The sequence below is a fragment of the Pan paniscus genome, chromosome 11, assembly GCF_029289425.2.
Source record: "Pan paniscus chromosome 11, NHGRI_mPanPan1-v2.0_pri, whole genome shotgun sequence".
In the NCBI taxonomy this organism is placed as follows: domain Eukaryota; kingdom Metazoa; phylum Chordata; class Mammalia; order Primates; family Hominidae; genus Pan; species Pan paniscus.
Window position 1 is genome coordinate 84,949,470 of NC_073260.2, and position 24,543 is coordinate 84,974,012.

The 24,543-nt window shown below is 36.9% G+C and overlaps 1 protein-coding gene across 1 annotated transcript in view; it reads left to right on the top strand.

The window, feature by feature from the left end:
• The first annotated feature begins 2,148 nt into the window (after positions 1 to 2,148).
• The window catches only part of LOC100967959 (kinesin-like protein KIF27), a 50,165-nt gene continuing 27,770 nt past the window's right edge, over positions 2,149 to 24,543 (top strand). Inside the window, 5 exon segments of the mRNA XM_034967476.4 lie at positions 2,149 to 2,691; positions 6,822 to 7,022; positions 13,391 to 13,534; positions 21,667 to 21,873; positions 24,005 to 24,174. Coding sequence (XP_034823367.4) covers positions 7,005 to 7,022; positions 13,391 to 13,534; positions 21,667 to 21,873; positions 24,005 to 24,174 — 539 coding nt within the window. The 5' untranslated portion in view covers positions 2,149 to 2,691; positions 6,822 to 7,004.

A 24,543-nucleotide genomic window follows, 5' to 3' on the forward strand; every position in this document is an offset into this window, starting at 1 on the left:
CCAAACAGCCAGCAAGTTATCATTGGGAGAGATAGAGTCTTCACTTTTGATTTTGTTTTTGGCAAAAATTCCACTCAAGATGAAGTTTATAACACATGTATAAAGCCCCTAGTGTTGTCACTCATTGAGGGCTATAATGCAACTGTTTTTGCCTATGGACAAACTGGATCTGGGAAGACATACACCATTGGAGGGGGCCATATTGGTAAGATTCTCATACTCTTTGACTTTTATTTGTGACGCTAGAAAGAAGCTAAAATATGACCAATACCTGACACATGGTAGGTGTTTAGCATATTGATTGAATAGTGAAGGAATGAATCATGTAATCAAATGTGATCGTAAGATCATTATCTTTGAAAGATTCGTTTTTAAATATTGAAGTTTCATTAAGCAATCTAACTTAGGATTATATTTGCTTGAGGAAAGAAGTTTAAAATAGTTTTCAGTGGTCAGCCCTTGTTATCTTGAACAGAATTTAAAATAGAGATAAATGAGTTAACATGATCAGATTTTGCATTCTTTAACAAGCCAGTTGTAAATATTAAGAGTCCTGCAATCAGGACTTAGGGACTGTAGAAAAAATTTATTATGTAAAGTATCTTTTTTTTTTCATATTCTAGCCAGATTTCTTTTTTAAATTCTGAATATTTTAGGACAATTGCTGCTGCTTGTAATTATAGTTTGGAAAAGATGGAATCATAGGATCTCATATAGAGCTGAAAGGAACCTTGGAAATCATTTTAGTTAAGTGTCTGGTAATAGAGTGGGGGAATTGACAGCCAAGTCCTCTGTTAAGATTGTTTACTGTATTTATATTTTTCCACTAAAAACAAACTTTTGAGTAGTGCACATATGCATCATTGTCTGAAGTTTTAGTTAGTATTCTGTGTATGAATAGTGGCTCTCAATATTTTTCTATTTTCATATTTCACAAATGTAAAATACATGGCTTTCAGAAACTCTTTAGCTGTTCAGATATGAGCTGAAACAATAAAAAAAAAATTTTAAAAAGAAACTTCTGATTACGTGCATGGATGGGAGGCGGCTCAGAGGGTGGTTGTGTAGTTTCAGGAAATCTTTATTCCAAAGATTAAAATGGAGGAGCCTTAAGAGGCCAATACTCTCCAACTAAAAGAAAACAATCTGTATATTCTGCAGGATTAGGAGATCACAGATACTAGATTGTTTCAGCGTCTTACAATAAAAAGAATTCAGTTTTTCTAGTATAAATTGTGGCTTTTCTTTAGGATTGTAGGGTTTTTTTTTTTTTTGATTGGCAAATGTTTTATAATCCTAATGACCCATTATGTGCCTTATACCAATAGGAGTTATAAATGTTCAGAAGCTGGTGACTTAATTATAGCTATACTTTTTTTTTTATTATTAAGAGACCATGAGTACTATTTTAATTTTGTAAGGGAAAAAGTTATTGAAGTTATCTGTTGTCCTAACATTTTAATTGCTCTAAAATTCCCTCTATCAGAAGAAATGGAGGTCAATTAAGAACATTTTGGATGGTGTTTTCTTTCTACTTTTTTTAAATTAAAGAAATATTTATTATAAGAAGGATTGCAAGTGATGCATAAGAAATTAAGCAAGTGACAGCTTCTCTCACCCCAAAGAAATAAGTGTGATGCATATTACTCACTTGTGTAGTTTTTTGGGTTTTTGTTTGTTTAATGAGATATTATACCTGTGATTCTGTAACTTTCTTTTTGCATTTAACAATGTAAAATATCATTTCAGACCAGATGCAGTGGCTCACGCCTGTAATCCCAGCACTTTGGGAGGCCAAGGCAGGCAGATCACTTGAGGCCAGGAGTTTGAGACCAGCCTGGTCAACATGATGAAACCCTGTCTCTACTAATAATACAAAAATTAGCTGGGCGTCGTGGCACGTGCGTTTAATCCCAGCTACTTGGGAGGCTGAGGCAGAGAATCGCTTGAACCTGGGAGGCGGAGGCTACAGTGAGCCAAGATCATGCCACTGCACTCCAGCCTGGGCAACAGACCAAGACTGTCTCAAAAAGAAAAAAAAAAGTTGGATTTATTTTTTGGTGTATTAGTGAGCATTTTCTGTTTCCCAGAATGTCTCTATAGGACACCAATTCTGGGTCAGCTTTTTGGTTATTGACCATGCAAATAATGTTTTCTTTTTCCCCCTCCAGTGAATATTTATTGAGCATCTGCAGTGTCTAGGTTACCGTGCTGGGCACTAGGGCAGAATGAAACTCTTTTATTTTAAAATGTATTTTACTTTATTTTAAAAACCTTTTTGTAGAGACAGTCTCACTTTGTTTTTTGTTTTTGATTTTGCTTTGAGATAGGGCCTTGCTCTGTCACCCTGGCTGGAGTGCCGTGGCGCACAATCACAGCTCACTGCAGCTTCAACCTTCTGGGCTTATGAGATTCTTCCACCTTGGCCTCCTAAGTATCTGGGACTACAGGGGCATATCACCACTCCCAACTAATTTTTTTTTTTTTAATTTTTTGCAGAGACAAGGTTTTGCCATGTTGTCCAGGCTGGTCTTGAACACCTGAGATCAAGTGATCCACCCTGCCTCAGTCTCCCAAAGTGCTGGGATTACAGGCGTGAACCACCACGCCTGGCTTTATTTTTAAATATGATGCTTATTTAGCTAATATTCATTTTCCTGCTTTTCAGAACGTTGGAATTACCTTTACAAGGTATAGCCTTTTCCAAAAACTTTTGTGTACTCTTTAAATACCATATAATAGCTAAATGAGAGTTGTTGAGGTATAAAACTGCAGGTTTTCTTTTGGAAATGGTTTATTTCAGGAATATAAGACTAACATTGCAAATTTTATATTCAAGTTATCAAAATACATATTGGAGCTTTATTATAAATATTTGAAATTAAGCTTTTTGATACGTCTTTTAAATTGTGCTTTGTTATCTATAGATGTGGGGAGTAACTGAACTATTTCTCGTCAATTATTTATTCTGGATAATCAAGATTGCTTATCTATACTACAGTTTGAAAGGTTTAGATATTTCCTACAGCTAGTTCCTATAAGCTCTTAAAAGGGAATCTTCCTTTGTACTGTATTAGAAGAAAACCCACAACTTACTTTACTTGCCACATGATGGCAGTCTTGCCTCTTAAATTAGGGGAAAGGCAGCCATCGAAGTTGATGGAAACTCGGATTTTCAGAACGATTGTTGCCAGAAACCTAAACTTTGGTAATCTTCAACTTGGAAGCAAGTTGTTTTTAAGTTTCATTTGTAAGTCAACTCTTTGTTGCTTGGAATACATTTTCCATGGAACAATGCTAAAAATGATGGGCAGTTTTCTAAATTAGCCTACAGAAACTTTTAAAGTCTCCATTTTTCCCGCCACTTACTTTAAATTTTATCTCATACACTTTTTTTTTTTTTTACTATTTTTACAATTGTGATAAAGTACACATAAATATAAAGATCACCAAACTTACCATTTTAACTACTTTCAAGTGTAGAGTTCTGCAGCATCAAATATACTAATTGTTAATGCAATAATAACCAGTATTTCCAAAGTTTTCATCACCGAAACAGAAGCTATGTACCCATTAAGCAATAGCTCTCCCCGCATTCTCTGATAATCCCTGATTTACTTTCTGTCTCTTTTAGTTTGCCTATTCTAGATATTTCATATAAGTGGAGGCCAGGCGTGGTGGCTCAATTCTGTCATCCTGGTACTTTGGGAGGATCACCTGAGCTCAGGAGTTTGAGATCAGCCTGGGCAACATGGTGAAACCCCATCTCTACTATAAATACAAAAAAATCAGTCAGGCGTGGTTGTGTGCACCTGTAATCCCAGCTGCTGGAGGCTGAGGCGGGAGAATCACTTGAACCTGGGAGGCAGAGGTTGCAGTGAGCTGAGATCGTGCCACTGCACTCCAGTGTGGGCAACAGAGCAAGACTCTGTCTCAGAGAACAAAACAAAACCAAACACATAAAAGTGGGCCGGGCGTGGTGGCTCACGCCTGTAAGCTCAGCACTTTGGGAGGTCGAGGCGGGTGGATCATGAAGTCAGAAAATCGAGATCATCCTAGCCAACATGGTGAAACCCCATCTCTACTAAAAATACAAAAATTAGCCATGTGTGGTGGTGGGCGCCTGTAGTGCCAGCTACTCAGGAGGCTGAGGCAGGAGAATCGCTTGAACCCAGGAGGTGGAGGTTGCAGTGAGCCAAGATCGCACCACTGCACTCCTGGGCAACATAGTGAGAGCTTGTCTCTACAAAAAACAACAAAAAAATTAGCTTGATGTGGTGGCACATGCCTGTAGTCCCAGCTACTTCAGAGGCTGAGGTGGGAGGATCGCCTGAGCCCAGGAGGTCAAGGCTGCAGTGAGCTGTGATTGTGCCACTGCACTCCAGCCTGGGTGACACAGTGAGACCCTGTCTCAAAAAAGAAAAAGAAAAGAAAAAAAGAAGTGGATCATACAGTATTTTTCCTTCTGTGTCTAGCTTCTCTCTCTTAGCATGTTATGTCACCTATCAGAACTTCATTCCTTTTTCCAAGAACATTCCATTGTATGTATATACTGTGTTTTATTTATCCATTCTTCTTTTGATGGACATTTGGTTTGCTTCCCCCTTGTAGCTCCTGTAAATAATGTTGCTATGAACACCGATGTAGAAGTATCTGTTTGAGTCCCTCCTACGCCTATTTGTAAAGCTGCTCTAACTCCTTTTTGAAACAAGTGGGAGCAGAAATAAGTGTTTACTCGTGATGTTATTGTACTGGTCTGTGTTCTGGTTTGTAGAAGCTGTGGGCTTAGATAGTGCTGGAGGAGAAGAGGTGTAGAGATGTTTCCTTCCTCATTGTTGAACTGAGGGTCTAGGCCTGGGCATAACTGGCCTTTCTGCACCTGTCTTCTGCACACATTCTCTGTCGCCATCAACTCTGGCTTATGTCCCTGTCTTTTCTTGTTGTCCCTTTCTGCTCTCAAGCTCCTTGCACCTTTTCACCCCATCCAGAAATCTCAGAACAGATAGACTTGGTGACATGTGAAGAAATATGATACAAGAATTGTTTTTAAAAAGCATTCTTGCCAACATAAATGAATTGTGCTCCAGTGATTGGGATTCCACCCAGACCATAATAAATGATCTAAAGAGAAAGATATTTTAGTGCAAAGGACTGTGAAATAGATTGGTCTTACCTAGGGTCAGTTTCCTGCTTTTTACAGCTATTTTGTGCTTTAGAAATTATATGTCATCTAAAAGCATCAACATTTTTATAACATGGCTCCCACTAGTAGTAGTGAATATCCGAGAGGTGGAGTGGCTTTGGGCAGGGGAAGCCCTCTGTGTAGAATGATGTTTTATGAGCCAAGGGCCACCTCTCTGGATCTAGTATTTAATGAACAGTGAATTGGGAAAGATTATGTATGTATGTATGTATGTATGTATTTAGAGAAAGGGTCTTGCTGTGTCACCTAGGCTCTGTCTCCTGGCTCACTGCAACCTCTGTCTCCCAGGCTCAAGTAATCCTCCCTTCTCAGCCTCCCAAGCAGCTGAGACCATAGGCATGCAACACGATGCCCAGCTAATTTTTTGTGTTTTTTGTAGACAAGGGGTCTTGCCATGTTGCCCAGGCTTGTCTCAAACTTCTTAGCTCAAGCGATCCACCCACCTCGGCCTCCCCATGTGCTGGGATTACAGGTGTGAGCCACCACAGTATGGCCTATTTATGGAATAAAATGCCACCCCATATAGTTTTATCATTTATATTAAAATGTACATTTCTACCATATCTACCTGCTTTGAAATTCACCTGTGCCACTTAATGTCTTTTTGATTCCTGGGCCTTTTCAAATATATTTTCTTATTAAATCTTTTTTCTTTTTTTTTAGACAGTTTCCCTCTGTCGCTCAGGCTGGAGTGCAGTGGCGCTATCTCAGCTCACTGCAACCTCCACCTCCCAGCTTCAAGTGATTCTCATGCCTTAGCCACCCAAATATTTGGGATTACAGGCATGGGCTGCCACACCTAGCTAGCTAATTTTTGTATTTTTAGTAGGGACAGGGTTTCACCATGTTGCCCAAGCTGGTCTTGAACTCCTGGGCTCAAGTGATCTGCCTGCTTCAGCCTCCCAAAGTCTGGGATTACAGGCGTGAGCCACTGCGCTCGGCCTCTTTCAAGTCTTTTCTCAGATGTCACCTTCTGAATGATGCCCACCATGACCTTCCTATTTAAAGTTGCAAGCATCTCTTGGCTGGTGGTTACACTTCTAGTCCCCTTACCCTGCCGTGTTTTTTTTCCTCCAGGTACAATTAACACTTTTTAATACGCCATGTAATTCACTTATCAATTATTCTTTTTTGCTATTGTCTGTCTTTCCTCAGCAGAATCTCACCAGGGAAGGGATTTCTTTTCTCCCTGTTTTGTTTATTGGTGGACTGCAGAGTCCTAGAATAGTGCCTGGCACATAGTAGATACTAAATAAATATTTGTTCAATGAATGCATGAATGAATTCTTGGTAAGGGGATACATGTGAAAACTTTTACTTGTTAATTTTATAGTTGTGGTTTAAAAGAGTTATAATAGCCTGGTGGTGGGCATCTGTAATCCCAGCTACTCAGGAGGCTGAGGCAGGAGAATTGCTTGAATTTGATAGTCGGAGGTTGCAGTGAGCTGAGATTGTACCACTGCGCTCCAGCCTGGGCAACAGAGCAAGACTCTGTCCCCCCGCCAAAAAAAAGTTATAATATATAGAACTGTAATAAAATAAATTAACTATAAATTTGGGGTTGTAGCTTTTCTTTTGTTTTAAGTTCCAGATATGCTTTCTTTTTCTAAATTTTCAGCTTCAGTTGTGGAGGGCCAAAAGGGTATCATTCTTCGAGCTATTCAAGAAATATTTCAAAGCATCTCTGAACATCCTAACATTGACTTTAATGTGAAAGTATCTTACATAGAAGTGTACAAGGAAGACCTAAGAGATCTTCTAGAATTGGAGACATCCATGAAAGATCTTCACATCCGAAAAGATGAAAAAGGAAACACAGGTAAAGTAGCCCGCTTAATCAGTTGCCTTCATTAGCAAACAGACATGCTTTAATGCTTTAAGTTTCTGGATATATTCCAAGGAATCTTTAAAAACAGATGTAGAAGCAAAATGAATTTATTTTTACTTTTAAATTGAACAGCTTTATTATTAATCCCTCTCTTTTTTTTTTGAGATGGAGTCTCACGCCATCACCCAGGCTAGAGTGTAGTGGTGCAATCTTGGCTCACTGCAACCTCTGCCTCCTGGGTTCAAGTGATTCTCCTGCCTTAGCCTCCCGAGTAGCTAGTATTACAGGTGCGCACCACCATGCCTGGCTAATTTTTGTATTTTTAGTAGAGACGGGATTTCACCATGTTGGTCAGGCTGGTCTCGAACTCCTGACCTCGTGATCCGCCTGCCTCAGCCTCTCAAAGTGCTGGGATTACAGGCGTGAGCCACTGCTCCCAGCCTATTAATCTCTCTTAAATCACTCAGATGAAAAAGTAGTTCAGACTGGTTGGTAAGGTGAAGTTATTAATTTGTAATGCAAGATACTGAATTCCTATCATTGTTCCCCTCTAGACTCACTTCAGGTGAGACTGTGATATAGGCTAAATTTGTTTTTGTATCTTTTTTCCTCTCAGCTCTACCATGAGATTGGAGGTGGCTTTTGCTTTAAGTGTTTATCAAAGTTGACCCAGAACTTGCCTTTCTTTTCTTTGATTTTTGTCCCAGCACACATACTTCTTCTTCTTTTTTTAAAGTTGAGAGTTTATATTTTTGTTTTTTGATATTGACATTTACCTGTTTGTTTTGTTGTGTTCCTCAAGGTCTGACTTTTGCATTAGTAGCCTGTTCATTTCATTAACCAATACCCATTTGTTGGAAATGGGAGAAGGTTAGAATGGGAGGCTCAAACTGCAAATATTTTAAAGAATAACAATTTATGCTTTTCTAGTTTAAAAGCTAACATGTTCATCAGAGTATTTTCAAAACAGAAAAGTGTAAGGAAGAAAGTTAAAAGATTATCTTTAATTCTAGAGCCTAGAAATACCAACATCTCTTTTTGGTGGGTTTCCTTCCAGAATTATTTTTCTATGTACATATAATTTATTTATTTATTTATTTATTTATTTATTTATTTATTTATTTATTTATTTATTTTTGAGACGGAGTCTTGCTCTGTCACCCAGGCTGGAGTGCAGTGGCGCGATCTGGGCTCACTGCAAGCTCCGCCTCCCAGGTTCACGCCATTCTGCTGCCTCAGCCTCCCGAGTAGCTGGTACTACACGCGCCTGCCACCATGCCCAGCTAATTTTTTGTATTTTTAGTAGAGACAGAGTTTCACCGTGTTAGCCATTATGGTCTCAATCTCCTGACCTCGTGATCCTCCCATCTCGGCCTCCCAAAGTGCTGGGATTACAGGCGTGAGCCACCGTGCCTGGCCCATATAATTTTTTAAAAATATGTACTTGCAACCCTACACACAGTTTTGCATTTTATATTTCACTTAATATTTATATTTTGAATATTTTCACACATGATTAAATATTTTTCATACTTGACTCTTCATGTTTATATGGTAATTTGTCTTATGAATGTGTTTATAGTTATTTAATATTCCATTGTTGGACATTTAGGCTGTTTCTAGGTTTTAACTATTATTAAATAATATTGCAGTGACTATTCTTTTTTTTTTTTTTTTTTTTGGAGACAGGGTCTTACCTCTGTCAGCCAGGCTGGAGTGCAGTGGCATAATCACAGCTCACTGCAGCCTCAACCTCATGGGCTCAAGTGATCCTCCTACCCCAGCCTCCCGAGTAGCTGGGACTAACAGGCACCTGCCACCACACCTGGCTAATTTTTGTATTTTTTTGTAGAGACAGGGTTTCACCATGTTGCCCAGGCTGGTCTTGAACTATTGGGCTCAAGAGATCTGCCTGCTTTGGCCTCCCAAAGTGCTAGAATTACAGGCGTGAGCCACCATGCCTGACGTGAGCCACCATGCCTGGCCTATTCTTGGATGTCTTCTTTCCCTAAAAACCATATTTAGTAGAACCTTCCTGGAGATCCTGCCAGAGGAGGGAATTTCCTAGCAGTTAGGAAAGTTAGGAAAGTAAGATGGCTTTAGTCATTCAAATAGCAGCCTACAGGAGGCAGCAAATCTTGCATCTTTATAGCCCTGTCCTGGCATTCCTGCATGGGTGAAGAAATTGTTTCTGTTTTTGTTTTTTTAAGAAGAAACTATATATGGTAGCTTATGGTCTTATTAGATAATTCAGTACAGTTTATCTCTTCTGGATAAAATTCAGACTGATGTTTTGAGCTCCTTTATCTTATGGAATACAATTATTGAATGTTTTCATCTTTTATCAAAGAGTTACAAAAATAATACATGCTTCTTTGTAAAATATCAAGCAGAATAGAAGTATATACACTTCACTATCACTCTTGATAAACTTGATCAAAATACTTCATATCTGATATCAATGTTGAAAAAATTTTGGAAGGATGTTACAAATGATCTTAAATTACAGTATGTCTTACATAATGTCCCACTCACAAGTAAAGTGCATTTGTTTGACATATTTCTTTAGAATCTCTGTATGAAGCAGCGATGTCCATGCTTGCTGCCACACAATTAGTACACGTGGGAAACTTTTTAAAAATACTGATTTCTGGGTCCTACTTCACAGGGATTCTGATTTAATTGGTCTGAGATGGTACCTGGGCATTGGCACTTTCTTTTTTATAAAGCTACCAGGTGATTTGCATCTGGATTCAAGAACCATAGTGCTAACTTATAGCCTAACATTGGAAAAATTTAATGAAAGTTTTACTATGACTTACAGGACTTTAAATGAACTGGGTTGTTTAAAAAGTGTCATGATGGAAATAATGAAACTGAAATGATTATTTTTTAAAGAAATAGTGATGTGACAGTATCTGAGTAAAGAGGAATTATGGCAATATAATATGAGCATGAAATCAGGAGCTTTCCTTCTCTGATTCAATTCCTAAGTCCACCTACTTCTCTTTGAAATATTTTTGGATATAGGCCGGGTGCGGTGGCTCACGCCTATAATCCCAGCACTTTGGGAGGCCGAGGCGGGTGGATCACGAGGTCAGGAGATCGAGACCATCCTGGCTAACACGGTGAAACCTCGTCTCTACTAAATATACAAAAAAAATTAGCCGGGCGTTGTGGCGGGTGCCTGTAGTCCCAGCTACTCGGGAGGCTGAGGTAGGAGAATGGCGTGAACCCAGAGGGCAGAGCTTGCAGTGAGCCAAGATCGCGCCATTGCACTCCAGCCTGGGGGACAGAGCGAGACTCCGTCTCAAAAAAAAAAAAAAAAAGATCCCACTTGCGTCTCTTATTTCCTTCTTTCTACCCTCCCCTTTCCTATTGCTTCCTGCTCACAATTCATACCCTTCTTGGCTCCTCCTCCTTTCTCCTTCGGTTAAAGTGTATTTTAATTTGTTATATTTATTAAATAGAACTCTGTGGATCTGGTTGTCAATTTAGAGACTGAAAATAAACTTGTTTCAGAAATAAAACTTGTTATCTTTTACTGAGTTTTTCTCCCTTTGTCGGTCAGTAGTTCTTGAAAGAAAAAATTACTTCATCTCTTGTGTTTGGAGTATAGGTTTTTAAAAAAACCAACAAATTAGCATATTTATTAATGTTTAAGGAATGTAGGTATGTACATGTATACTTGTTATATGTACATGTATTGAGTTCAGATTTACATTTCCCCGCTTTTCATTCAGAAACTATTGTGTGAAGATTGTATGTCGTGGGAATAGTGGAGGACAGGACACACCTAGTTACTGCTTGCTTGGGTGGAGTTTGCAAGCTAGTGAGCAAATGAATGGTGCTTCAGTTGTTCCTGAGATAACATGGTTCCCAGCTTCCATGGTTCTGTCCATTTTTCAAAATAGGAAAACTTAAAAAGATAGCTTTTTAGTTAAAAAGGAAATAAGTATATTTCCTTTTTTTTTAGGCTCTAAGCTTACTTCTCTATCTAGCTAGAAATATTTCCTCAAAGCCTTTTTACATGTAATATTATAAAGAAGGCATTTGTATTATCCTCTGTTACAGCAGTGCTCAAGTTCTCAAACTTTTTGATCACAGGACGACTTCTTTACACTTTTAAAGCGAGATCCCTCAAAGAGCTTTTGTTTATGTGGGTTATATCTATTGATATTTACTGTGTTAGAATTAAAACTGAAAAAATCTAAGCTATTTATTCATTCAAAACTAACAGTAACCCAATTACATGTTAATATAAAGGGCATTTTTAATGAAAAATATTTTCTAACAATTTTTTTTTTTTTTTTGAGATGGAATCTTGCTCTCTCGCCAGGCTGGAGTGTGGTGGTGTGATCTCGGCTCACTGCAACCTCCGCCTCCCAGGTTGAAGCAATTCTCCTGCCTCAGCTTCCCGAGTAGCTGGGACTATAGGCACATGCCACCATGCCCAGCTAATTTTTGTATTTTTGTAGAGACGGGGTTTCACCATGTTGGCCAGGATGGTCTCCATCTCTTACCTCATGATCCGCCCGCCTCGGCCTCCCAAAGTGCTGGGTTACAGGCATGAGCTACCGCACCTGGCCAACACACAAAAAAATTTTAGTAAGAGTAGAATTCCTTTACATTTTTGCAAATCTCTTTAACATCTGACCTAATAACAGACAGTTGGATTTTCATATCTGCTTCAGTATTCAGTTTGTTGCAATATGTTTTGGTTGAAGTTTGTAAAGAAAATTCAGCCTCATAATTGCATAGTTTGAAGGGAGGAGTATTTCACTGATTTTTTCAGATAATTGTGGATGTTCTTCTTTCCTATTACACCAAACTCAACAAGCAGAAATTTCTAGTTACTTGAAATATGAGATTTGAAACTATCTTGTTACATTAAGATCTGTACATTAAAATGTACTAGTCTCAGCCAGCACAGCGGCTCATGCCTGTAATCACAGCACTTTGGGAGGCTGAGGCTGGAGGATCGTTTTGAGCCCAGGAGTTTGAGACCAGTCTGGGAAACAAAATGAGACCCGTTTTACAAAAAATCAAAAAACTAGCCAGGCATGGTGGCATACGCCTGTGGTCCCACCTATCTGGGAGGCTTAGGTGGGAGGATTACTTGAGCCCAGGAGTTCAAGGCTGCAGTGAGCTATGATTGCACCACTGCACTCCAGCCTGGGTGGCAGAGTGAGACCCTGTCTCTAAAAATAAATGAATAAATAAATAATAGCATAAAAGCAGGTAAGGTAATACTTCTTAAATCTTTTTTTTAGTTCTTTTTTTTTCTGAAAGGTAATAACTGTCTAGGTAGAGCAGGCCCTTCCTCATTAGTATAAGAAACTGGTGGAACAGGAAGTACTGGTAATTGGAAGCTTGAATGTTGGGACACATATAGGAGTTGGTTTATATAGGAGTTGTGATCTATCTATCTATCTATCTATATCACAGTTTCTTTATCCATTCGTTGATTGATGGGCATTTGGTTTGGTTCCACAATTTTGCAGTTGCGAATTGTGCTGCTGTAAACATGCGTGTGCAAGTATCTTTTTTGTATAATGACTTCTTTTCTTCTGGGTAGGTACCCAGTAGTGTGGGATTGCTGGATCAAATGGTAGTTCTACTTTTAGTCCTTCAAGGAATCTCCACACTGTTTTTCATAGTGGCTGTACTAGTTTACATTCCCACTAGCAGTGTAGAAGTGTTCCCTGATCACCACATCCACACCAACATCTTATTTAGTGAGATTTTTAAAATGCCAAGCCAATATGTGGAATGAGGCTCTCGACAAATAATTTTCTGTTTATTTCATTTAAAAACTACTTTATTATTTACATATCCCAAATGTACTTCAAAATCGGCAAATTTACTAGAAACCAAAAAGTAAAACTGTTTAATCATTTTTAGACATCTTCAAAATATATCTCTTCATAATGAAAGTGTACAAAATCAGCAAATCTGCTTCATTCAAATGCCCTAATGTATTCTTATAATCCTATATGTCAATTTGGAAAATGTGAGCTCTTTGAGTGATCCACATTAAAATCTCATAGCAGTTCTAGCAAACTTGTAAAAATCTTAGTGAAGGTACTCTAGAACCAAAACAACTAGTTTTTATATACAGGAAGTAAAAATCAGGAAAATCTTCTGTCTTCATGGTAATGAATTCCTGTGTTATAGCAATGGTAGGTTCTCTCAACTCTTTCTGCCTTTCTTAGAAAGAAATCAGAAAAAGTTGAAAATGAAAAAAAATTTATGAGACATCATCAAGCTATAATCAAATCACCATTTTTGTGTTATCATATGGGGTTTCTTGATTATTTTCCGTGGTGAATGTCACTTGTGCTTTCTTTCCCCACTAGTGTGTGCTTGCTGCTGATGAAGTAGTATTTAATCAGAAGGAACTGGAGGTTAAGGAACTGAAGAATCAAGTGCAGATGATGGTACAGGAAAACAAAGGGCATGCTGTATCTTTGAAAGAAGCGCAAAAAGTGAATAGACTGCAGGTAGAGTTTCTTAATGCATCTAGCTCTGTAGATTTTCTGGAAATAGTACCTAACTAAACACAGTAGCATTTTAAATGATAAATGGGAACTTAAAAAAAGGATGTTCATTTGAAGACTTCTGAACATAGGCACCTGAGAGAATTATTAGTTTTTTCTTTAAATCTGCTTAAATGGAAACATTTTTATTGTTAGCCTGACTTTGGTTTTAGAAATATAAAGATAATACCCAGGAAATTAATTTATAAATCATACCATGGTTATTTTTCCATACTTTTCCTTCCTGTTGTTTGCCAAGGTATTAGGAAATGCAGTATTGTTAGGAGTTGGATGGTAAATACATAATTTAAACTTTAAAATGTATTAAATTATCCTCTTATACCTCGTGAGTGATTTGCTTTTTAACTTTGCTTACATCTTTCAAATTTTCTATCCTAGCTTTCCTATTATATTAACATGGATATGTCTACAGTATAACGTAGTATGCCTCTACATATTATACTCCCTGGCTGTGGCTTCTCCCATCACCCCAAATAGTTAATATCATTTAAAGCCTTTAGCTTCCTATCAGGGAATAACTAATGCCCCGAGAAATAATCTGATCCAGCACACATCAGATTTTGATTTTCACGTTGTTTGATTTTTGTTTTCTTTTTTAACCCTTCTAATTGTATTTTGTTGTTGTTTGTTTTTGTTGTTGTTTTGTTTGTTTTGAGACAGGATCTCATTCTGTTGCTCAGGCTGGTGTGCGCTGGCACAATCACAGCTCACTGCAGTCTCGACCTCCCAGGCTCAAGTGATCCTCCCGCCTCAGCCTCCTAACTGTGACCACAGGTGCATGCCACCATGCCCGGCTAATTTTCTGATTTTTTTGTGGAGACAGGGTCTCACTGTGTTGCTCAAGCTGGTCTCGAACTCCTGGGCTCAGTGATCCTACCACCTCAGCTTCCCAAAGTGCTGAGATTGATTACAGGTATGAGCCACCATGCCTGGCCCTAATTGTATAATAATTTAAAAACATAAAACTAAAGTATATACAAAACAATACATATTAATCAGTGATTTATCACAGAGAGAACAGCTGGGTAACCACCACCAGGTCAAGAAATTGCTAACTGCCAGCGCCTCAAAATTTTTAGTGCCTCCTTACAATTATTATTCCTCCCTCTTCCTCAGAGAGCCAGTCTCTTGACTTACATGGTAATCATTTCTTTGCTTTTCTTATGGTTTTACTATCTAAATATGTATCCTTCAACACTACAGTTTAGTTTTTGGAATTTTTATTAATTTATTCAGTATAGCTTATTCAGTATCTGGCTGCTTTTGTTGAACATTATTATGATTTATCCACTTTTTAATTGTAATATTTTTTCTGTAAATTCTAATATTTTATCTGTAATGTGTGACTGTGGTTTGTTTAGTTTTATAGGTACATAGGATTTTATTGTATGACTATACCACAATTTATTTTCTGTTCTACTGTTTGATGGACATTTGTGGCTTTCTGTGAAATTTTCTCGTGAATTTTCAGTGTCTCTCGGTGCACATGCACATACATTTCTTTCAGATTTGTGCCTAGGAGTTGAATTGCTAGGCCATAGGGTAGGTATATCTTCAACTTTTGTGGGTGATACCAAATTGTTTTCCACTTTATACTCCCACCCAGCATTCTCACTATTCCATGTGAGCATTCTCACTGTTCCATATGCTTCTCAACATTTGTTATTAATTTTTAAATCTTAGCCAATCTGGTAGGCATGTAGTATCATTTTATTGTGGCTTTAGTTTGCATTTCCCTGATGACTAGTGAGGTTGAGCATTTTTTTCATATGTTTTTGGCTATTTGGATATCCTCCTTTGTGAAGTACTCATTCAAGTCTCTTGTTTGTTTTTCTATTGAGTTACCTGTCTTCTAGATTAATTTGTAGAGTTTGTTGTATATTCTGGGTGTGAGCGCTTTGTCACTTACATGATTGCAAATAATTTTTCTGTGGCTTGCTTTTTACTCTCAGTGGTATCTTTGATGAAGAGTTATTGTAATCAAATTCATCAGTCTTTTCCTTTATGGTTAATGGTATTTGTTCTCTATTTAATAAGTTTTTCCTTTCCCCAATTGTTTCCTCTGAGGATACTTTCTATATTATCTTCCAGAAGCTTTATTGTTTTGCCTTCCACATTTAGCTGTATAGTCCTCCAGGAATTGATTTCTGTGTATGGAGTAAAGTAAAGATCAAATTTCATTTTTTAAACATATAGATATTCATTTGTTCTAGCATCATTTATTGGAAACCATCTTTTCACAATTGTTTTGAGTGCTATCTTTATCATAAATCTATCTTTATCATAAATCAAGGTCCATTTGTGCATGACTCTCTTGTCTATTTCTTGGCCTTCTATTCTGTTGGTTGATTTGTATCTCCTTGAGCCAAGATCACATTTCTTGTTTATTGTAGGTTTATAATAAGTCTAGATATTTTGTAGAGCAAGGCCTTCTGCTGTTCTCCTTCCCTCCCCACTCCCCAGATGTCTTGGTTGTTCCATATAAATTTTATTTTAATTTTTAAATTTTTTAAGTAATTACTTTATTGAGATATAATTCACATACTATAGAATGCAGCCCTTCAAATATACAATTCAGTGATTTTTTATGTATTTACAGAATTGTCTAACCATCACACCATCTAATTTTAGAATATTTTTATCACCCCAAAATGAAAATATTGTATCCACTAGCAGTCACTCCTCATTTTCCTCCTTTCCTCAGCCCCTGGCAAAAACCACTTTACTTTCTACTTCTATGGATTTGCCTATTCTAAATATTTCATACAAATGGAATCATACAGTAAGTGGCCTTTGTGTGTGACTTCTTTCACTAAGTACGCTATTTTCATTTATTTATTTTTCATGGTCAAATAATTTTGTATGTTTCTGGGATACAGTGTAATGTTTTGATGTATGTATACATTATAGAAAGATTCAATCAAGTTGGTTAACATTAATTAACTAATTAACATTGAATTACATTTATATATCTGTTTAGAATTAATGAACGTATTTTGATTGAGTCTCCTAATCCATAAGCATGGTATAGTTCTCTATTTACTTAGATTTCCTTTGTTTTTTCTCAGTAATGGCCTACATTTTTTTGTGCAGAAATATTGCAAATAATTTATAGATTTCTTTTTAGGTACTTGATTTTTTTCTGTCACTGTAAATGGAATCTTTAAAAAATTTTATTTTTCAAATTCCCCAATTGTTGGTATGTGGAACTGTACTAATTTTTAGATATTAATACATTATATATCCAGCAACCTGACTAAACTCAGTTTTTGATCAGGAGTGTCTACAGTTACCATCAGGTGGGGAGCCTTCAAAATTCCCAAGATAAATGGAAAAGATGCAAACTTTTTGGAAGTAATTTCTTTTTTTTGTTGTTTTTGAGATGGAGTCTCACTGTGTCACCCAAGATAAGAGTGCAGTGGCACAATCTCCGCTCACTGCAACCTCTGCCTCCCAGGCTCAAGCGATTCTCCTGCCTCAGTCTCCTGCGTAGCTGGGATTACAGGCACCTGCGCCACGCCTGGCTATAAACTTGTTTTTGTTGTTTTTTTGTTTGTTTTTTGAGACAGAGTCTCACTCTGTCATCCAGGCTGGAGTGCAATGGCATGATCTCGGCTCACTGTAACCTATGCCTCCTGGGGTCAAGTGCTTCTCCTGCCTCAGCCTCCCTAGTAGCTGGGACTACAGGCATGCACAACCATGCCTGGCTAATTTTTTTGTATTTTTAGTAGAGACAGGGTTTCAACATGTCAGTCAGTCACTTCTGACCTCAAATGATCTACCTGCCTTGGCCTCCCAAAGTACTGGGATTACAGGCGTTAGCCACCGTGCTCGGTCTATACTTGCTTTTTAATTCTAATATTTTATCTGTAAATTCTTTTGGATTTTCATTTATAATTATGTCATCTGCAAATAGTAACAGTTTCATTTCTTTATAATCTTTTCACCTTCTGTATCTTTTTCTTCTATATCTTCTATATTGTATACTTTAAATAGTTGGATTCTATAGTATGTGAATTTTGTCTCAATAAAGTTATTATAAAAATACCTTCTTGTATTTGCTGGGATCTCCAATGCAGTGTTGAAATACAAGTGGTGATAGAAAGCATCCTTGTCTTGTTTCCAATCATAGAGGCAAAGCTTTCAAAATTTCACTCTGAAGTATTATATTTTCTATAGGTATTTTTAATTTACCCTTTCCCAAACTAAGGAAATAACTGAGAATTTTTATTATGAATGGATATTGATTTTTATCAAATGATTTTTCTTTATCATATGATTTTTCTTCCTTATTCTGCTAATATGGTGAGTTACACTGATTGACCTGATTTTTTTTTTTTTTTTTTTTTCGAGGCAGAGTCTCACTGTGTCACCCAGGCTGGAGTGCAGTGTTGTGATCTCGGCTCACTGCAAGCTCTGCCTCCCGGGTTCATGCCATTCTCCTGCCTCAGCCTCCCAAGTAGCTGGGACTACAGGCGCCCGCCACCACGCCTGGCTAATTTTTTTTTTTGCATTTTTAGTGGAGACGGGGTTTCACTGTGTTAGCCAGGATGGTCTCGGTCTCGATCTCCTGACCTTATGATCTGCCCACCTCGGCCTCCCAAAGTGCTGGGATTACAGGCGTGAGCCTCAAAGCCCAGCCGATTGATCTGATTTTTAGCCAATCTTTTATTCCTGGAATAAACCCTTTTTGTTGTTGATGTTGCGATATACTGTTGTATTGGGGGTTCCCCAAAACCACCCTCAGATTGGATGACGTACTAGGAGAACTCAATATATATTCATTCTCCTGGCTAGGATTTATTACAGTGAAAGGATGCAGAGCAAGATCAGCAAGGAAAAAGACACATGGAACAAAGTCTGGAGGAAACCAGGCACAAGCTTCCAAGACTTGTCTCTCAGCAGAGTCACAGAGGATGTGCTTAATTCCCCAGCAATGAGTTGTGACAACACCTATAAAATGTTATCTGGCAGGGGAACTAAGTAGACTCAGTGCCTATGGGTTATATTGAGGATGCGTGGGTCATGAAGGCACCCTTTGCCTAGCCCAGACTACCAAAGTCCCAGACTACAGGGAAAGCAGGTGTACACCATAAACCACATTGATTGTGCAAATAGTTGAGCACAGTGAGTCAGTATTATCAGAGTGTTTAAGAACACTCCCAAAATCCAAGCTCTCAGACATCTGACAACCTCATAGCAGATCTTCTAAAAGATAGCAGTCAGGTCTGCTATGTTAACTCTTCTGCACAATTGACCTAGATTTGGTTTGCTAGTGTGATGTTTATATTTGTCAGTAAGCTTGTCCTATATTTTTCTTTCTTATAGTATTCTTGTCAGATATTGTAACAAGTTATGCTGGCCTCATAATATAGATTATTTAATTCCCCCTATACCTGGAAAAGTGTGGGAAAATTGGTATTATTTCTTTCTTAAATGTTTGGTTGAATTAGCCTGTTAAGCATTTGGGACTGGAAATTTTCTTCGGGGGTATGTTTTATGAATTAAATCATATTAGTATTTTCTTTTCCTCCAGTTTTGATAAGGTTTATTTTTCTAGGAATTTGACCATTGTATATAATTTTCAAATGTATTGGCATAAGTTTGTTTATGATAGTCTTTTATTCATTAATATCTTTAGCTATGTAGTCACATGTCCGCTTTTTCATTCCTGATTATTTGTGCCTTCTCTCACTTTTTTTCTTGCAGTTTCACTAGCTAGTAAAATTACCAATTCATTAGTCTCTTCAAAGAGACAATTTTTGACTTTGTTAATCCTCACTAGTGTATGTTTGTTCATTATTTCATTAGTTCACTATTTCACCAATTTCTGCCCTTTATTATTTAATTCCTTCTACTTTTGGGGTAACCTCCTGCTATCTTTTTAACATCTTTAGATGAATATTTAGTATATTGATTTTTAGCTTCTCTTCTTTGGTATATGCATTTAACATTACATATTTCTAAGCTTATCTTGACTTGCACTCCACATTGAGCTCAAAATGTTTCCTAATTTTCATTGTGACGTTTTGATTTGTGAATAACATAGTTATTTTATTTACAGGACATGGATTTATTTTTGTTTTATCAATTTTTATTGCGTTGTGATCAGATAACATACTATCTCTGATTTCAGTCCTTTGAATGTATTGAAACTTGCTTTTTGGCTCAGAATAAGGCAAATGTTTGTAAATGTTACAGAGGTACTTGAGAAGAATATGCATTCTGCAATCATTGGGCACTGTTAATCCTATTATTCAAATCTACATTTTTTACTCACCTTTGAAGTCTTTTTGTTATATCAGTAATTTATAAAGTGATGTTAAAATCTCCCACTATGACAGACCTCCACTCTGTCACCCAGGCTGGGGCACAGTGGCACGATCATGAGTCACTGCAGCCTCGACCTCGTGGGCTCAAGCAATCCTCCCACTTCAGCCTCCTGAGTAGCTGGGACCGCAGGCGCACACCACAATGCCTTGCTAATTCTTGTATTTTTTTGTAGAGAAGGGGTTCTTCACCATGTCGTCCAGGCTGCTCTCAAACTCTTGGGCTCAAGTGATATACTGGCCTTGGCCTCCCAGTGTGCTGGGATTACAGGTGTGAGCCCTACTGTGCCCAGCCCTACTATAATTTTGGATTTGTCTTATTTCTCCATGAAGTGCTGATAGTTTTTGCACTACAAATATTGAAGCTGTGTTATTAAGTGGACACAAATGTAGAATTGTTATACCATCCTGGTGAATTGCTCTTTTAATCATTTTTACCTCTTCTTATCTAATGAGTTTTGCCTTAAAGTCTACCTTGACATTACTATAGCTACACCAGCTTTCTTTTGATTAATATTTACATGGTATCTCTTTTTCTATCTTATTTTTAATCTTTCTGTGTCTATTTTAGATATGTTTCTTGTAAGCAGCATATGGTTAGATAATTTTAAAATCCTTTCTGATAGTCTTTATCTTTTAGTTTCATTATTCATTTATTAATTTAACATAATTACTGTTTTGGTAAAAATCCACCATTGTGCCTTTTATTTATCCTTCCTCGTCTGTGTTCCTTTTTCCCTCCTTTGGATCGTTGGTTATTCTTTTTCTGTTGTTTTCTCCACTAACTTAGAAGTTATAGTTTTACTCTTTTTTTAGTGGTTATCCTAGAGAGTATACCATGCACCCTAATATTAATTGGTACTTTTATCCTTTTCCCAGGCAATGTAAGAACTCCATTGAATCCTTTGATGTTGTATATTTTAATTATCTGAATACGTGATTTTTAAGTAAGGTTGCATTTTTATTGCTCAGCATTTATACAATGAAAACGTAAGGTTTTTTTTTTTTCCTATTTCAACATTGTAGTACATGTGAAGTATTAAGATGAATGAGTGTTTCTTATTTACATAAATTTGTGCTTGTAAAACAAAGATTGACATTAGAGCTTTCTAGATTTGATACACTTCAAAAATTTTCTTTAGAGGATACACAAAAAAAACTAAATCACATATACACAAACACACACACACATTCCTGATAAACAATTTGTTCTGCCTTTGATTTCCAAGTTCTCCTTCCTCTCAGGACTATCAGTTGGCTATCTTCTATCTGTCTGCTTTTGGCTTCCTTTTTCACTAAGGCTTTCACTTCCCTGCACTTGTTACCTCCTTCTGCCTCCTTTGCTGCAAACTCTGCTGCCTACAATTCTTTCTCCACTTTTTGAACTTTTTTGTTTCTTTTTACTTTTTGGATTTCACTCAGAAAGTTCATACTTTAATAAAGATAGCTAATCAAAGTGCTTCAGGTTGGCAAAGCAACCAGTCACAGTGGATGGGGTGTTATCTTTGAGTATTTGACTTTTGACTTTTTTGGCTGTGTTTGTTGCTCCTTACTATTAAAAAGGTTTTACCACTCAGAACAATGTTAGTTACTTGTGAACACCAGAAGGCTAGTCTCTGGATAAATGAGAATTTACTGTATTATTAAAGTAGTTATGAGTTTGGTCAATGTAAAATTCGTTTTTAATCATAATCTAAATGTACTTAAGTGCTCTATTTTAAAATTTTTCATCTCTCTTCTACAAAGAATGAAAAAATAATAGAACAACAACTTCTTGTGGATCAACTGAGTGAAGAACTAACAAAACTTAACCTGTCAGTGACTTCTTCAGCTAAAGAAAATTGTGGAGACGGGCCAGATGCCAGGATCCCTGAAAAGAGACCATATACTGTACCATTTGATACTCATTTGGGGCATTATATTTATATCCCATCAAGACAAGATTCCAGGAGGGTAAAGTCCAAATAATCTTTTCCTTATTTTGAGATTAAAAAAATTTTAGCCATGTGTAATATCACAGTGTATTTATACAGTCTCAGCAGATTTTTTTTGTTTGATTTTATGGAATTTTGTGTATACCTTTTAAGCATACTTCTTTCTAATAAAAAACTAATAAGAGAATACACAGTTACATTTGGAGGGAATAGTTGGATGGAGATAATGTCTATACTTCATCAATGTGAAAAAGGTATCCTTTGCCATATTTTCAGACATGACCAAGTTTAATATCTACATGAATTTATTTCTTCCTTTAACCACACAAAGTTGAGATGTTAGAGGATATTTATTTCAACTTGTTTGGTCTGTCATTATTTTTGAAATAATATTTATATGCTATTCAGTCTTACCAAGTAGACATAATCAAGACAATATAAATATCAATATAAATTTTAGTTTGTGGTTGGTAAATATATACACACACAGTTTTAAGAATTATCAAAGAATCTCTATTATGGAAAAGACTTAATTAGCAGATTCATGAGTTTTGGTTTAGCAGGTTCATGAATTCTGGTGTCTGTTTCCTCATTTTATGAAGGGAAATGATTTGTTCACGTGAGATCCATCTGGTTGTTACAGTCAGAGGGATAAGAAATGAAAGGCAAATGATATATGAGCAGTGCCATGGACTTTGCATCAGGCAGCCTTGGGTGGTATGAATACTATAATAGCTCTGGACATTTGGTTTTCTTTTTTACAAAAGTCAGATTTGGAGAATGAAGGTACATAGATTTTCTTAAATAATGCAGACCTAATGGTTATAGGACACTTACCTTTTTCCTCAGTTGATAATTTAAGAAATTTTAAAAGGAAATTACAATCCCAGAGAACGAAGTTGGACTCTGAACAAAAGGTTTTATTATTTGCTCCTTAAATAATTCCCAAACTCTCACAAGAGAAAACTAGATGCCTGCCAGTTATGGGATAAAATAGCCATGTCTAGTACGTTGTATTTGTTAGATCAGTACTTCTTGAGTTGGTTCTTCCTTAAAGAATTCCCCTCCCTCATACCCCATTGGGAGGCCACCTAAAAAACTTTACGCCCATCTATCATGATGCTGATGTGACAGATGATCTAATTAGGTGACTGACAGCAGAAGCACAAAAATCAGATATAAGATGATTTTCAGAATCAGGTAGGATTTTTTAGGAGAGAATACATGACGGGGGCCTATTGTCAAGTGATTAAATCCCAAACACCATGTGATACTCATATTCCACTATATGTTATAATTTTAACAGCTTATAATAATTTATATTGGTAAATGGACTGTCTCCTCTAAGATTTTATTGCCTTTTGTGAGAAGTCATCTTGAGGTTTGGTTACAGAGATGGTGCAGAGGAAATATTTTGTAATAGAAACCAGAACAAAGGTATAAAGGCAATTTCTAATTTATTGTTGTTGTTTTCCAAGGTCATTTTTTTTTTTGAGAATTTAAAGTGCATTTCCAATAGAAGAATGTTGTACTGTAGAAAATTCCCAGGCTAGCCATACAATTTTATTTGTCCTATGACATATATTAAATATTTTTCCTAGAGCCTTAATTCAGCTATACCTAACTACCATGTATAAAGAATTAAGTATATACATTGTGGTATTCAGATTAGGAATATTGCCCTGGCAGAGGGAGTGGAGACAGCTCTGGGTTTCTTCTTGTGGTAGGATTTGGATTGGAGGGGATGCAGACCTTTGGCAGCAGCACCACAGTTCTCCAGGTGTTCTGAACTGGGAAGATGGGGAAGAGGGCACATTTGTTGGGGTGTGTCTGTGCTGTGTTTAAGAGCTAGGATGTTTTCCATGCGTTCTTTTGGTTTCATTTTTGAATACTGTTTTCTGTAAGTGAAGATAGAAGAGTTGTCCAGAAGAGAAGGAGCTGTGTGGATTCTGAAAGAAGTATTTGTCTGTGAGGCACAACAGTATTGTTAAATTAATTTTGACCTTTGTTTGAGGGGAGCATTTTCCAGTGATTGGCTATTTTAAGAGTGCCAATCTAATAACCCCTTTAAAAGCACTTAGAGTAATAGGATAAAATTAGACTTTTAAAATATCATTTTTTTGTTGTTGGGTGGGGGAATCACTTGCAAGGTCCACACAAGTCCACCTATGTACTCTCTGGATCGAATATTTGCTGGATTTCGAACACGAAGTCAGATGCTGTTGGGTCACATAGAAGAACAAGATGAGGTCCTCCACTGCCAATTTTCTGATAACAGTGATGATGAAGAATCAGAAGGCCAAGAGACATCTGGAACTAGGTATGTTAAATATACACTGATTTAATAAATATTTAGAATTATATGCTGCAATAAATATAGAAGTGTAGGTTTTTTCCATTGGAGTATATCTTTTATGTTTAGTAGAAGAGTAGGTAACTTTTGCTAAATGTACTATCATCTAATGTGTTATGAAAATAGTATTTGAACACAAGTCATCAGTCTTATAACTGAAAAATAATTTTGCTTTTAGAGCTTTTATAGTAATGAGATTCTAATTTTCAGAGGGTTTTTTTTTTTTTGGATTTCCTTATTCTGCTGCCACATTGGCAACAAACATGACTTTTCTGCTGGATTCAACATGGGTGAGGGGGGCATCCTTCTATTTTGAGCAATATTAGTAACATTCTG